Consider the following 15,859-nt stretch of genomic DNA (forward strand, 5'->3'; position numbering starts at 1 on the left):
TGACCAATATGCGGGGACTAAAAGGCCCGTGGATAAATTCAGGGGAGAAGTAGCGTACACTGCCTTGCTCGTTTTAGCAAACGAATTTGAGGACGAAATCGAAGTCGAAATCGAAGTCGAAATCGAATTTCAAAGGGCCCGTGAAAAGAGAATTTCAAATTAACGCGGTAGGGGCGCGCGAAAGCATACCCCTACCGCCACAAATAACATCCACTCTCCCACTTTGAAAAATGGTAAACTAGTGCTCTCACTTTACGAACGAGTACGGAGCTCAGTGACAAAGTACAAGGATGTGATCGAGCCCACTCAGATTCGATTCCCGGGTGTCGCACACCCCTCATTTTTGCCTCCAATATAGACCCCAGGTAATGGGGCCCCGGTGTAAAAAAAAGGTGCAATGAGGTCACTGAACTTGGCCATGAGCCTCATTGATCGCGCATAGACCCCTGTCCAGGTAAGCATGGTTCAATGGTACCCTTGCCTCATGTTCTGTATCCTCACGAAGCTTGCCGTGCCATAAAAAACTGACAGGCCCTCCAAGCGCAAGGTGCCCCAGTTAAGGGCAAAACTTCCGCTAAAAAAACCTAAGCAAAACCTCAGATTGTCAGCAGTTGCTTGTAAACTAGGAATTCCACGGTGATTTTGCATGAAAGACGTGGGATTCGACCAAAAAATGGATGTAAATTGAGAATGAGAGCAGACCTCTGTTTGCAGCGGCAGGACGGGAACTCCCGGTGCAAATTGCACAGGACTGCAGTGCAGGGGTTAAGACTTACGAGCAGCTGCTGTGATTTGCCACTGCAGTGTACCTACCTACCACATGTCAGGCAAACACAGAGGTAGGGGAGGAGAAACAACCACGAAAGAAGAGTTACAAGCATCATGTAGAAAAGCACGGCACATTGTACAGCAACCAGACACCAGCAGATAAGAAAGACCTCGCAAGGAAACACAAAATCAATAGAAGCCTGACAGTCTAGAGCTAGGATGATCATGGACTCGCCATTCACGACACTAGCATCAACAGGGATATCTACCAATCAACCGATTGGTAGTCTACATTGGAATCACAAATTGTGTATGCGTTAATCACTTGCGTACTATATCACAATGAGTTGGTAAAACTTTCGTATGACAAACTTGTGAAGAGATGGTCAATATCTGAATGCCATGCCGCGAGGAATAGCGACTCAATCTGTTGCTCCTCAGAAACAGGTGAAGTTGAAGTTTGGATGAAGTTGCAAGTTTCACTTTATAATGGCACTCAGCAATCACCTGCAGCACAAGCATTCATTGCATTTTGGACACAAAAAATGAGGATACCTCTCAAGAGCAGAGACCATCTAATGCATCTCTCTACAGAGCATAGACTATCTCCCTGTAGCAATGTAAGATGCCATCCAAGTTTTACGATCGTTCAAACAATAAGCACGTCAGAACCTAACTCCTACAGTGGTGTAAATGTTGAAATCCAACAATATATTTAAGAATTGCAACTTAAGTACAAGAACATCAGCAAAGCAGACTGATCACAGATTGGCAAGCGCATTAATATCAATCCAACAGAACACAGTAAGTCAAGACGAAGCAAAACTCATTGCATTATCGGATAACTGAAACAACAATACAGGCATCGTTGTTCAAGAGTTTCAATGAAAATATAGCCACTTGTCATAGTAGTTCAAAGCAGTAGAATGGTAACAACCTAAGGATGGTACATTAGGCCTATAACGGTTGCAAGGGATACACAAAGCAAGCAAGAGATGCATTTGAAACTTCCCCTGCAAGTCCAGAACAAAGACAACCAGCCATGCAAGCTGTTCTACCTACTGTGCCTCCTCTGTATCTCGACTCTTCTTTTTCTTCTTTTTCTTTTCACTCTTCTCAGCTTCCACGCAATCTCCATTTTGAGCACTCTCTGGATCTGCAGCATCGCTTCCTTCCTTGCTCTTCTTCTTCTTCTTTTTCTTCTCGCTGCCATCCTTCTCATCAGCCAGATTGTCCGTCTCCTGCACTTCCACCGCCTCAATTGATCCTGATTCGCCCTTATCTTTCTTTTTCTTCTTCTTCTTCTCACTCTTCTCCCCTTCCACTGCCTCGGCAGCTTCCTCAACCTTGATCTTCTTCGCAGGAACGGAAGCATCGGCATCAGCACCCTCCTCATCCTTCTGTCTCTTCTTCTTTTTCTTCTCATTGACCTCTTCAGTCGGAACTGCATCCTGTTCCACCTTCACTTTCTGTGGCTCAGGAGCAGCTGCGATGCTAGCAATTGATACATCACCACCAGTGGGAAGCACAACATTCCGAAGCCACTCAGCTGGTGTCTTCTCATTTGGCTTCCCATGCTTGTCGAGGAGGCCCTCAGCAACCAGCTTTTTCTTCTTGAGTGCCACCGGGCCAAGCCCCCATTTCCTCGGGTATGTGTCTCTGTCCATCACCACCCTCTTGATCTTTGCCACTGCACCATGGTCACATGTCGCCATGACAGCAGTGGTCATCTCAGCAATACCAATGGCAATCGCCTCCCCCTTTGTAGTCATGAGAACCACCTCCTCCCCAGTCTCAATATCATTCTCAAACCGGAGCAACCCAGGGATCATAAGCTTGGCACCATAACAGATAGCATTTACAGCAGAGTCCTTAACAACAAGCCTCTTGTAGCTAGTAAGCAGTACCTCAAGCGGCATGACGACGCGCCTCAGGTAGGTCTCGTCCTTGTAGTTATCTAACGCCCACATCGCATCCATCACATCGTGCATGGTCACCATATTGTCCTGCTCCCCGAGGATCCCTGACCGGACACGGCGCAGCTCCTGCATATGCGCACCAACACCAAGGAGCAGGCCAAGGTGCACACAGAGTGTCCGGACATAGGTACCTGCCTCGCAGGAGATCCAGAACACCGCAAGGTGGCGCTCGGTATCGTGCTCCAGGAGCTTGCTCTCGTAGATGGTCCGCACCCTGAGCTGGCGCTTGACCGCGGAGATGAGCGGCGGGCGCTGGAACACGGCGCCTGTGAGGGCCTCGAGAGCGCGGGCAACGCGGGCGGTGTCCGGCACGGCGGCGTGGAAGCGGGCGACGCAGACGTACTCCTTGCCGGCGCCCTGCTGCGACTTCACGAGACGCGTGGCGCGGTCGATGCAGACGATGAGGTTGCCGGTGACCTTGGGGTCGAGCGTGCCGCTGTGGCCGGTCTTCTCGGAGCGGAGGAGGCGCTTGATCCAGGCAACCACCTCGTGGGAGGATGGGTTCGACGGCTTGTCGAGGTTGATGATGCCGTAGCGGAGGAACTCGGCGAGGGGGCGCTTGAGCGGCGAGTGACCGGAGGGGAGCGGTGTGTAGTGGCCCGTGCGGACGTTGAGGCGGTCGTAGTTCTTGAGGAGAAGCGGCCAGGTGGAGGTGTCGAGGGACGGCACCAGGGACTGGGGCTTGATGAGGTAGCCATCCGTCTTCTCCTCGGCCTCGGCGAGCGACGGCGGGTCGGTGGCGGCGGCGGCTGCGGTGGCGTCCTTCGACTTGTGCTTCTTCTTCTTGGATTTAGCCTGCTCAGAAGCGGGGGACGCGACGGCCGGCGGCGTGGACGACATGGCGGCGGTTCGGGTGGGTTAGGTACTAAGGTTTTGGCGGCGAGGGAAGTGAGGGGGGCGGCGGCGGCGTGGCGGTAATGGAGGAAGGGTGGTTTTAAGGGGAAGGGTTTAGGGTTTAGTGGGTAGGTAATGGACCGATCATGTGTTGGGCCTATGGGCTTTCAGGCTGGACCGGGCCGAAGTAGAAGAATGCTGAGGTACTGAGGTTTGAGACAACCATTTTATTTCTTTTTTAAGAATTTTAATTAAAGTTTTTCATTACGATCATAAACACGTTCCAGATATGGGTACTTCGGTGTCCCACTGAGAGCAGGCGCGAAACCAAGTTCAACTGCCTTGGTGCACATGCACCAGGGTAAGAAAAAAATTATGCTTCACCGTGGAGGATAGTGTGGACGTGCCCTATCGAGGCACGCGAAATTAAAGGAAAACATTTTTTTAGACTGTGAAAAAATGTCAAGTTAATCGCAGTGTAAATTTCTTGCCCAACATACGGTTAGGGTTCATTTCGTAAGAACACCAAAGAATGGAAGGGTGTGAGAAGAATTGAGCATTGGGGAAATGGGGGCTTTGCAACTTAATAAGGGAAAACATGTAATATAAAAATTGTAGAGGTACGAAAATGCAACAACTCCAAACTGAACTGTGATTTGCAACTTAATAAGGGCAAACATGTAATACCAAAATTTTAGAGGTACGAAAATGGAACAACTCCAAACTAAACACTGATTTGCAACTTAATAAGGGCAAACATGTAATGTCAAAATTTTAGAGGTACGAAAATGGAACAGCTCCAACGATTTGCGGCGACCCCCAAAATGGGGAAAACCCAAGATAATCCAAACCCCCGTCGATCCCAATTCCCACAAATCCCGCATCTGGACCCTAATCCCTATCAAATCCCATCTCTGATCCAATGCTTCCTACCGGCGACGACCCGTCGGTCGCCGCCGCCGCCGGCATCTCCTTCCCCGCGGAAGGCGGCGGCGGCGACTCCGAAGACGGCGACTTCCCCGACGCTCACCTCCTCGACCCCTCCGATCCGGGCCTCCCCAACCCCACCTCTTCCTCTGCCACCGCCCTGCCCCGTGCCGTCCCGGCGGGCGGCAGCGGCGGTTGCCCGGTCACCTCCGGCAATGGCAGCGAGCGGCGGCCCCTCTTCCAGCGCCTCTGGACCGAGGAGGACGAGATCGTGATCCTCCGCGGCTTCGCGGAATTCACCGCCGCGCGCGGCACGGCGTTCGCGTCACACCAGTACGACACCGACCCGTTCTACGATGACATGCGCCGCCGCCTCCAGCTCGACTTCTCCAAGAGCCAGCTCGTCGAGAAGCTCCGCCGCCTCAAGCGCAAGTACCGCAATTGCGTCGCTCGCCTCCGCGACTCTGGCGTCACCTTCTCCTTCCGCTCTCCGCACGAGCAGGCCATCTTCGAGATAGCACGCAACATCTGGCGCCCTGCAAATAAGCACGGCCGTGATCCCTCGGCTGACTCTGACGATGAAGACGTTGTCGCCACTTCTGCAGCAGCACCTGCCGCCACTCCCGTACCTGCGAACACCAGCCCCAATGGGGAAGTCAAGTCTCCCTCAGGGCGGCAGCGTCGCCGTAGGCGTGCGACGGAAGTTGGCGCTGGCGCTGGCACTGCCCATGCCACCAACATGGTGCAGCCCCCTCAGCCAGTGCAATTGCCTGTATCAGTGCCTGTCAAGATGGATGACTCCCTCCCTGCACTTCCTCAGACTCCAATGCCAGTGACGGTGACCATGGATGGCTCAGAGCCTCTCAGGTTGCCGGTCATGTCACCTCAATCAGGTGTTCTGGATGCTGAGAAGAGTTGCCTGACTCCTCTATTTAAGGAGATGATACATGCAGTGATAAATGTCGGAGCAAACCCCTTTGGTTCAAAACTGCCTGAGCCACCGCTTGGATTGCCCATGGAAGGGGGAAAATGGAGGAAGCAGCGGATTTTGGAGCTGGAGGTGTACTTGAAGAGGATCGAGCTGCTGCAGGACCAGGTGAATGCCACGCTCGAGGAGCTCAAGTCCTCCACACCTGGGACTTGATGTGTGATAAGACGAGAAGGTCTCTCTCATTTTAGGGTTCTTGGTATAATTCTTAGTGTAGGTGCTTAGGTATTTCTGCACATTTCCGTCTATAAAAGGATATTGTTAACTGGGTTGGGGCTTGGAACTAGTTTGTTTATGGTTCTAATTGCTCAGTGATGTCAGCTGCCATTCTGATCGTCTCTTTTACTCTATAGAAAGATGAACACTTGCAAATAATTTATCAAAATTACGGATTATTGTTATTTGCCTTGGTTTCCTTTCCCCTTTTTGTGTGTGTTGTCATCAAGTTATATGATTATATTAAACAGATTAGATTGTGTTACAGTACTGATGAATGATGATGAATAGTCATGTTTGGAAAGGTCATGGAATTCATATAGAGTAAAAGAGGCTGTATGGAACAGCTTGAGAAAGGCAATAGGGATATACCAAATAGGTGACAGTTCGATTTGTGTTGATCATGGCTATGGTTCTTTTTTGTAAACATGCAAACTTACCATGTTAAATCTGCATGCAATAAATGGTTAGTATTCTGTCCAATGCGATTACATCCAAATTTCCTTTTTATTTTCCCTGTGAGAATAAGACAAAGATATAGCCTATACGAAATAGGGTTGTGTTTCTAAGCTTATCGCTCAATAACATGCACTGGCATTCTCAAGTCTGGAGTTTGTTGTTGTGCATCAACTTTGGAGGCCAGAACATCATGTTAAACAGAAACTTGCGTAATATATCGGCATACAACAGAATGTCAGAATGGCAGACTTTTTTTTTCTTATGTTGGTAGACTGTGAAATGCTGAAGTGGGCTTAAGACGAGAGGGCTCTAGTCACCAGCTCGCCTATGCCTGTTGCAGCCACTTTTACTGTTGTTGCCAGATCCTCCTGGTTTGCTCTATGCTCTGGTTTCCTACCTATCTTCCCTCTCCTCGGCTCTGCTCTGTCTCCAGAGAGATGGGGAGGGGCTGGGGGAGAAGAAAGAGGAAAAATAAAACAAGTGGGCAGATATAGATGTACACTTGTTTTACTGTATCATTGTGAAGCTTGGTTGCTTCACTCGGAAGAAGCCATTGTGTGTGCTTTTCATCCTGCCGACTTGGAAAGATTGAACAACAATGAATGCTGGTTTAATTCCAGTGCTGATTACCTTGTCTGCCTTTCAACTGCAATTTGGAAGACACCACGCTTGATTTGTAGTTTGGATATCCATTTTGATCATAGTTTCTGTACTTTCCTCACTAAATTATTACTGTGAAGTACCAAAACTGAAATGAACCGGCTTCTGCACTTGGGGATGCTGGGGTCCTGATTCCTTGTTGATCCAAGCTATATATACTGTTGGATTTAAGTTGATCACTTCTGGCACTGGCTGATTTCTTCATTGCTGTTGCGATTCTCCTGTATTTTCTACTGTTCCGGTTCTTATGTATAAACCACGGTGAGACGGCAATACTTCGTCGTGAAATCAAGATGTGAACTTTGTCTGCCATTGAAGTTACCGTTTCTGGAAGCTCACCCGCAGCTTCTGGGCGAGAGTTAAGTAAGGTAGGTGTAATGTGCAGAGATTATTGTTCACGCCCAGAATTACTATTCACGTGTGTGAACAGTACCATGGTTGCTGTAGCACCAGTTTAGTAGATGTTATGATGGTGATTAAGACTCGTCATTTAATTAGGAGATAAAGTTTGATAAGAGTTGCATTTGATTTGGTTATGAGATAAAGTTTGATTTAGTTTTCAATCTAATAGGAGATAAGTTTGATAAATTAGGATTTGAAGTTAATTTAGGATTATAATATTTCCTCTCTATATGATCATGTAAGAAGAATTAATCTATTCTCCTTAATATTCGTCCCTCTCATCTATAGTTTAAATATCCCATCTCTAGCAGCTGACATAGCTCAGCTATCTTATCGACGGATGTTTATCTCTGTTATGATTATAAATCATAATAATTTGGTATCAGAACTGTCAGATTTCGAATCCGATAAGAGCTTTACCTCGCAGGCCGTGAACGCCCTAGCCAAGGTGTTGGTAGAGACGCTTGTGGCATAATATGGTGTCATTGCTCCTTCTGCACCTTTGTCCAGCGCAGACAATGTTGCCTCTTCAAGCAGCACTGGCATGATAGATTTGAAGATCCACATCCTGCGACAGCGGCACTGTTGTATGTAGAAGCGGACAAGGTGGTGGTAGAGACGCTCGATAATCAAACATGTGGACGCTCGATAATCAAACATGTGCATGCGTACAGCGTAATTAAGAACCCAATTATAGCTACCAGTAACATACAAGTTTCTGCATGCCAATGATTCATGCCATGAGTCTGAGAACGCAACTTTTTTTTCTTCTCCAGATGCTGGACGGGCAGGAGAAGACACTGGACGTTTCCCAGAGCGACAGCAGACCAAGCCCCTCCAAGCAGCAGAAGACGCTCGACGGCTACCTCAAGCGGTGCAGCACCTCCTCGGAGGCTCAGCCCAGCACGAAGAAGCACCCTCGGTTCTGAGGGACGACGGATAAAGGCGCCGTGCGTAGACGATTCCGAGCGATGGACGGCAGCCGTGTTACTAGCCCCGACCGGGATCGGGCGCAGCCAGCGTCGTTGTATTTTTACTCCCTCCAATAAAATAAAAATACTTTGACATTTTATATATGACACAGTCTCTAATGTGTACTTTGATCAATATTTTTTATTATAATATATTTATAAATTTAATAAATTTATGAGTTATGAAAATATTTTTCAAACTAAATCTACCTAAGGATGGAAACGGATTGAATAGTCCATTTTTCATATTGTTATCTATATTTTAATACAAATACGAATATAAATCTGAATATCTTACAAATCAAATAGTTCAAATCCAAATTCGCATCCGAATATCTACTCGATCGGGTTGTAAGCAAATATCCTATACTTTTAACGATAACAATTTTTATTTATGTGCGCAAAAAATTTGTTCAGATTTGAAATTACTGTAATTACCGAAATTTTAGAAATTTAATTCGAAATTCATGTTGGAAATTAATTTTTTTGGCCAAATTTGACAGAAATTTGTTCAAATTTGATTGATCCGAAATATATAAATTTTGTTCACTTCTGAAATTTCTAAAATATTAGCAAAATTTGGTTCTCTGGTTGGCGGATACGGATATTATCTATTTTCACATCTGAATTTAAAGCAATTCTAATATCCACATTTGAATCGGATTCTCAAAAACGAATTTAGATACATCCATTTTAGTATCTGTTTTAGAAACGAATACGGATATGGATATCCATATTCGTGTTTTGACGGATACGAATATCGGATAATTCAGATATATTTTATCCATTTTCACCCCTAAATCTACCTATACGTTTTTCATGTTTCCAAAGCAAGTATTTTAAAAATTATTAATAGTCAAAGTTTAAAATATATTTAATTTTTTTATTTTAAAAATATAAAAATAAAAACAGTTCCCAGTTTTGGCAGCAGATCGGAGCGGCGCTCAAACCCGGCAATTGGAGACATAAACGGGCCCGTTAGCGTTGCTGCCTGAATTCTAATGGAGAAAGGCCTTCCCAAATCCCGGCCCACAAAAGTCAAAACCTAGCCAGCCAAAGCAGTTGCGAGTTGCCGAGCGATCGCTGCTCGCCGCCTCCCGTGCCGGACGCCGCCGCCTCCCCGCGCTTGCTGCCTTCCCGCGCTTCCAGCGGGCGGAAGGACGGTAGGGACATCTCCGCTGACGCCTCCGCCGCCGCGACGGCCCAAGGGGACTTCACTCGGCGTCGACGTGTTGACGGCTGACCTCAACCCGGCGGCGGGCTGCTACTCAGGTATTACTGCTGATTATTTTCATGCTCACAGTTCATGTGTTTGAGCCTATCTTCTGACTCTGCCTCTGTGGGGGGGGGGGGGGGGTACACAATTGGCCCTTTTAACTCAAGTCTGTATGAGCATTGAGACCTCTGGCCAACAATTCATGATTCAGTCACTGCGCTTTGGTGTTGCAAGTCTATAGTTCTTTGAATCGTTCAGTGTACAGGTGTTTCTTCAAAGTATCGGGGATGCTGTAAATCGAATGTAGTAATCCCTTATTTGAAATGAAGAGGTCAATTCCGCTACTGTTTCTTTTAATAGGTGCTCCCCTGGGTACTAGCATTTCCCTGTTTGGTGCCGATGATCAACAAGAGGAAGTCCCTGAAGCCAACCAAGTCGTTGAAAGATGCTGAAGAAGTGTACACGCATTGCCCTGTTTTTGTCCTTTTATTGGTCTTTCCAGTTATGATTTGTGATGCTAATTCAGCTGATTCTTCGCGTTGCTAATTCATTTGGTGTTCTTTCTCTAAGCAGGTTGACTCCAGATTCCATTGGAGGAGACGCTCTTGATGACCTATTATCGAAACTTGTCAGGTAAGAACTGTTATTCTCTTGGTTTTTTTTTCCCTTCCTGCTGCTTCATTCTGATGCTTAGAAGAGCTTAAATGTATTGTTCTCTAGGAGTGTGGAGGTTGCAAAGGCTTCAAAGGGAGGACTACCAGAAAAGATATGGATGAAGGTATTGTTATCCTTACTTGGTTTCGCTAAATTTTTACCATTGTTACCGGTAGTTTGTTCTCCTGAGCAAGCTCAGTAGATTGTGTTTTTTCTTTTGCATTTATGACTTTTGCCCTTTGCAGCAACAATTTGCCATTGGGGTCAATGATGTGACAAGGGTTCTCGAGCGAATGCCTTCTCCTGCTACTCATTCTACTCACAGTTCTAGTGAAGCACAAACTGTCTCAGGTCAGAGTAGAGCTCCTATGGTGCCACTTCAGGTTGATTTTCTTTCCTAATTTGCTATTGGTGTGCCTCCATAGGCAATCTTTCCTATGGAATTGGAGTTCCTTTGTGTATATATTAGGTGGAAGGAGATGGGTTCTTAATTGCAGCATATATTTGATCTAATTGCATTATTTGTGCCGTTTTCCTTTAGTGAAGAGAAAGACATCAGTGTCGTATTGCTTGCCTAGTAAAATTTTCTTGAATGTGACAACTTTTCAACATATTTTAGTTACATGCTGTGTTTTCAAGACTTAATAATAAATTCTTGCATCAAGTATATGATGTTTTCTGCAAAGTGTAAACATGGTCTTTTAATGTCCAATTGTTACACATCTATGACCGCAATGTCCATACACAGAACACTGAATGACTGAAACAAATATTTCTCATCTTGTAATGTGATATTGCAGGCTGTCCTTGTAGCTGCTGATTGCAATCCCAAATGGTTAACAAAACACATACCAACCCTCGCATCTACGAGGCAGGTTCCCGTATTGTGCCTCAAGGACAACAAAGGAGGCTCACTGAGGTTAGGTCACGTGGTGAATGTCAGAACAGCACTCGCCATTGGTGTAAAGGTCAGCTTGCTTTCTGTTCTCATTTATTCCGATACCCTGTACTGTATAGAAAGTATTCATGAAGTCTGTGTTGAAATGCATATTAGGCCAGAGATAGCATAATCAACAAGACTATTGATGAGGTCCTGAAGGGTAGTAAGCTGGCTGATGAACCGTAAATGAGCTCCTAGTCCAGTAACATGGTGGACTATAAGAAATCAAACTTCTGGGCGTGTAACATTTCAAGAGCATGTGAGTGGTGGGTTAACATGGACACAAGGAAGAAGTTTTAAAAGGGGATCAATGATGTTACGAAATCGTGGCATATCAATCTGACCCCAACATTTGGAAAACTTTTTCTGCCAACATTCATGAAGAACAGACCAGGCTAGTTTGCTATGTACCTGCAGTTTTGTTTGAGTAGAGCGTACCTAGAGGGAACACAAAGGCGTTTGTGCACAGCATGCCCATTGCGATCTTGGATCACCACCTATGTCCTACTCCACTTATTCGACAACCGTCGATGTAAAAATATCTTGGCATGCTTGTACGTCTAATGGGTGAAGTTTTTCTTGAAACTCTACAGCAATTGTTCCTTTTACTGTACTTCGGCGGCCTTTTTTTTTTTCCACTGCAAACATGTGTTTTGGGCACTTGATTTAATTAGCAAACCTAAAGTTAAACTACTCATGCAGTTTCGAGTCAGCAGTTCAATAGCACTCCTGTTCAATAATTTACAACACTTGGGACAAGATATTGTCTTCAATTTATTTCCATAGTAATATGTAAACAAAGTATAAAAGCAGTAGCAGCATCAACAACAACAATAAAGTTTTTGTCCTAAGCAACTTGGTGTAGACTAAAGATGAAACCTACAACAACAACAAACTGATATGGACAATCTTATATCTAGATGACATGTATTATTAGACACGCCCTCACTGTAAGCAACGGTGACACATTATTCGAGACTCCCTCTCACGTTTGGAATGAAAGATCGAAGCTGACAACTATAGGCGTTTACCCTCTCCTAAAAGAGGGCGGTCAAAGGTGACGGTGCCAGAGGGCGGGTAGGGCCTGCCCCCTTGGTCGCTCCCGTTACCGCCCTATTGAGAGGTTGGGTAGCCCCTTGCCGTCCTCCCAGGGGTGGTGGGGAAATTTGTTTTTTAATTTAATTTTTGTATACGCTAATTTTAAAAATAGTGCATATTCATTCGGTGAAAAATGTTAGTTGTCGATATTTTAGATTGAAACGGTCAAAAAATGGTCAAAACGGCATCACAAAGTAGTTAATTTTTGGAAATTTTGGATCGATGTAAATTTATCGATATTTATTTATTTATTTGATGTAAAATTGTATGAGTAATTTTGTAGTGACGTATTGTTTGGATGATACAAAATCTATTTTTTTAAGAACAATTGTAGATGTGAAGCACTATTAGTATATTACACGGCACGGAGGTTACATTGATGACAAACATTACATGGGACATACAGTGACAAATATTACATGTAACCCTAATCATAAAGACACGGCGACAACAAATAGTGGCATGTACGATACGTCTAAAGATCAACTTAATAGCGTGTTTCGGTGATTAATGGTAACGGTATTATTACGACTAACATGTGTATTTAGAAGTGTATCAAAAATTTAGTCCACAATGATGAGTGAATTTCTTAGTCACTAAGGTAATATAATGGACAATTGAATGACATATATATCAAGATTAAGGATCTTCTAGTTCTAAGTGTCACACATAAATGAAGGATACTTAGAGTAGTTTAGGCCTCTTTTCAAATACTTAGAGTAGTTTAGATCTATTTTCTTAGTCTTTTAACTGTACTATAAAGGGGGCTGAGAGTTGTAGCTTGATCTAGTTGAGTCTACATAAAGTTAGATGTACATTTATGAATTTATAGCACCGGGTAACTCAAAGAAGCTCATGGTTAAGATGTCGAGAAGTTAGAGCTCAAGAGTGCTTAAATTGGATGAGATCGGAAATGTTTTTAGTACACCAGATGATCAGGTGATACCAGAGATGAACACACCGGAGTATTTCTTGGATCAAGGCAAAAAGATCTTAAGTACACCGGACAGTCTAGTGATCTAAGACTTATTAACACCAGAGTATTTTTGTGTGATGACGTAGCACAAAAAGTTGAAGTCCATGCCGGATGTTCCAGCGTGTAAAGAAGGCTACGCTGGAGCATTTATTGTAGAGAGGATTTCAGCGAGGTGTTTGAAGAATATGCACGCCGGATGGTTCGACATGTACACCGGAGTATACACTAGAGTATTTCTTGTAGAGAAAAATTTTAAAGTTTGGATTTCATGGTTCTACATGCTGAATGATCCGGTGTGTGCCTGGAGGCTTTGCCGGAGTGTTTAACAGACTTAACAGCTATTGACAGCTGGTAATTGGGAGTGGTTGAAAAGGTATACATCGGATGTTCTGGCGTGTTTGAGCAAGTGCACTCCGGATCTTCCGGCGTTCATAGAAAAATAGGGTAGTTGGACAGTGGCTAGATTTGGACCTCTAGCCTATAAATATTCCCTCACTCGGTTTCATTCAAGCTCTTACAACCTAGAAGAGCCTATATAATGTGTGTGTCATCAATAAATAAGAGAAATCACTTAAGTAATTTGCAAAGTTCCTAATTGGAAGATTAAGGGTATTATTAATACTTAGAGATTAGCAAGTGTGCATCTAGCTGTGTTTAAGCTTGATCTTGGTCAAGTGAAGCTATTGACTTGTTACTATTAGTGGTTGACAACACCTAGCCGGTCTTTGGTGATTGGAGGTGTCTCGGTGGGCTCTTGGAGTTCTTGTGGGAGACTCAGGAAGAGCGATGTACTTGATTTGATGCCCGTCAATCTGGAGATGGAGAAATGACAATCATGAGGAATCACTTGAGTTTTGGTGACTCCAGGGGAGCGATATCCTTGGTGGATGCTCCAACGAGGACTAAGAGGGAGTATCAACTACTCGATACCTCGAAAAAAAATCGGTATTTTCTTGTCTATCTCTTTACTTTCCCGTATTTATTTTGAGTATTTACCCTCTTGCAAGCTTTAAATTATGTAATTTACTTAGTGTCGTTGCTTGGTTGTTTAGTTATCTCGCTTTAGCTTGTTAGCATAGTCACTTTATATTTGTTCTAGGATAAATTTACTACTTATTTTAGTACTCAGTAGAAGTGGTTTTAATTAGTGTCCAATTTACTCCTTCTCTTTTAGGTCATTCAATACTTTCAAGACCTACTATTAGAATTTGCTAAACAAAGAGAAGAGGCAACTTGCATTGTGGAGTGATCAATGGGCACACCAAAATTTTAGGTGTGTTTGGTTGTCATAATTTCTCTTAGTCTAGTTCGATAGATACGTATAATTTTAGGAAGGATGATGCTTTGTTGATCGTATTCACTATTCCAGTTTAGCCTAGCTGATACAAATATACGATCTCATCCAGACTAGGGAGTGAACCTCGACTTCGCAGCCTGTCCTGATGTATGCAGACTTTGCATCTACTCATGTAGACGGACTCATTTACCAGTGTCATAAAATAATTTTTATACGAATAACTAATCACAATCTCAACTCTTACATCCGCTCATACGGCTTCAGATTCGGCTAACCAAACAAAAAAATCAAATCAATATATTTAGACAGATACAACCAACAAAACACTTCTTTTTAATAAATATAACATTATCGATTTCTTCTTAACCTATTCATCTCATTCAAATAACCAAAGACACCCTGGTGTACGAACTAGCCCGGGCTGCCAAAATGTGGCCCTGGCAGCGTTGTGTAGATCGAGCACGCGTTGCGCCGGCGCCGCTGCTTTCACGGGTCACAGCACGTGAAGGTGGTGGAACTGATAGCATTACAGCTCGGCCGGCCGGCCGGTCTCGCTGCTCCGAGGTGTGGATGTGTTGGAGGTTCGCCTCGTGCACATGAGCCACGCTGATCGAGGGCATGCTTCGCGTGCACGTACGCTTTCTGAAGTGGAGTACTAAAAGCGCCGCCGCCGCCAGAGCCGTAGTCTTGGTGCAATTACGGTCGATCGGGTCCGTCCGAGAGAACGTGCCAAACATACCGAGCCATGTTCAGCCATCCGAAACACACTGTTCAAACCAGATGTGCAAATCCGGCAGTTACGTGTTGAGTTGTACGGGCAGTATCCAGAATTAAGTACTTGTGATGCCATTCATGTACTACCATTTCTTGTTACGGTCTGGCCCGGTGCACACGCATAGTCCATACATAAGCTTATATTACAACACAATCAGGGCAGATCTAGGAGCTCAGCCACCTACAGCTTCGTATCTAATAGAACCCATCTGAGTCTCTAACAATTTCTTTTCATAGATGAGAGAGATGAAAAAGAAAAGATAATGAAGAAAAAGAGAAAGAGGAAAAAAAAGATGTGATATCTCTTATTTAAAAAATACGTTGTGATTCTCGCATCAGACAGAACGTACCGTCTCCAGTTCTGCAAACTATCTCTAAACTTCACAGAAATTACCTACCTCATACCACTTAATCTCTACTACTCCGCTCACATATGTTCTACTTCTAGAAATCCTGCTCTCGTATTTTGCCTCTGGCTCACGCGCCGAACTGCCCAGCATGCTGCGCACCATATACGTTGATCACCTTTTACAGCTCCTGTCTGACATTTGCACATAGACGAGATCAATGGCCAGTAAGACTAAAAGCAATGAACGCATAGAGAGGATGCAGCGCGCACCCGGACACCGCCTTCCGCGGCGCTGCGCTGCGCGGCCTCGGTCTCCGGAGAAACCGGCGGCAACGGCACGGTACGCGTCGC

The 15,859-nt window shown here is 44.9% G+C and overlaps 3 protein-coding genes across 4 annotated transcripts; 2 read left to right on the top strand and 1 right to left on the bottom strand.

Annotated features, from left to right (window-relative positions):
• Positions 1–1,577: 1,577 nt before the first annotated feature.
• On the bottom strand, positions 1,578–3,674 carry LOC133890565 (H/ACA ribonucleoprotein complex subunit 4-like). The gene has a single exon (XM_062330997.1). The coding sequence runs from the start codon at positions 3,585–3,587 to the stop codon at positions 1,827–1,829; it is 1,761 nt and encodes a 586-aa protein (XP_062186981.1). The 5' UTR covers positions 3,588–3,674; the 3' UTR covers positions 1,578–1,826.
• A 518-nt stretch (positions 3,675–4,192) lies between these two features.
• Positions 4,193–6,195, top strand: LOC133890566 (probable transcription factor At3g04930). Its single transcript, XM_062330998.1, has one exon. The coding sequence runs from the start codon at positions 4,504–4,506 to the stop codon at positions 5,650–5,652; it is 1,149 nt and encodes a 382-aa protein (XP_062186982.1). The 5' UTR covers positions 4,193–4,503; the 3' UTR covers positions 5,653–6,195.
• Positions 6,196–9,219: 3,024 nt separating this feature from the next.
• On the top strand, positions 9,220–11,627 carry LOC133889974 (uncharacterized). 2 transcript variants are annotated; one of them, XM_062330401.1, is made up of 7 exons: positions 9,220–9,476; positions 9,781–9,878; positions 9,994–10,053; positions 10,141–10,198; positions 10,320–10,457; positions 10,875–11,042; positions 11,129–11,627. In XM_062330401.1, the coding sequence occupies exons 2-7, from the start codon at positions 9,820–9,822 to the stop codon at positions 11,198–11,200; spliced, it is 555 nt and encodes a 184-aa protein (XP_062186385.1). In that variant the 5' UTR covers positions 9,220–9,476; positions 9,781–9,819; the 3' UTR covers positions 11,201–11,627. The 2 variants fall into 2 exon arrangements, with proteins under 2 accessions (XP_062186385.1, XP_062186386.1); XM_062330402.1 differs by having other exon boundaries at positions 9,781–9,876; positions 9,991–10,053.
• The last annotated feature ends 4,232 nt before the right edge of the window (positions 11,628–15,859 follow it).

This window comes from Phragmites australis, chromosome 14 (assembly GCF_958298935.1).
Source record: "Phragmites australis chromosome 14, lpPhrAust1.1, whole genome shotgun sequence".
NCBI lineage: Eukaryota > Viridiplantae > Streptophyta > Magnoliopsida > Poales > Poaceae > Phragmites > Phragmites australis.

Coding starts and splice junctions, on each gene's coding strand:
- LOC133890565 (XM_062330997.1), bottom strand. CDS start 3,587: ATGTCGTCCACGCCGCCGGCCGTCGCGTCCCCCGCTTCTGAGCAGGCT.
- LOC133890566 (XM_062330998.1), top strand. CDS start 4,504: ATGCTTCCTACCGGCGACGACCCGTCGGTCGCCGCCGCCGCCGGCATC.
- LOC133889974 (XM_062330401.1), top strand. CDS start 9,820: ATGATCAACAAGAGGAAGTCCCTGAAGCCAACCAAGTCGTTGAAAGAT. Junction 10,054..10,140: donor CTATTATCGAAACTTGTCAG/GTAAGAACTGTT, acceptor ATTGTTCTCTAG/GAGTGTGGAGGTTGCAAAGG. Junction 10,199..10,319: donor CAGAAAAGATATGGATGAAG/GTATTGTTATCC, acceptor TGCCCTTTGCAG/CAACAATTTGCCATTGGGGT.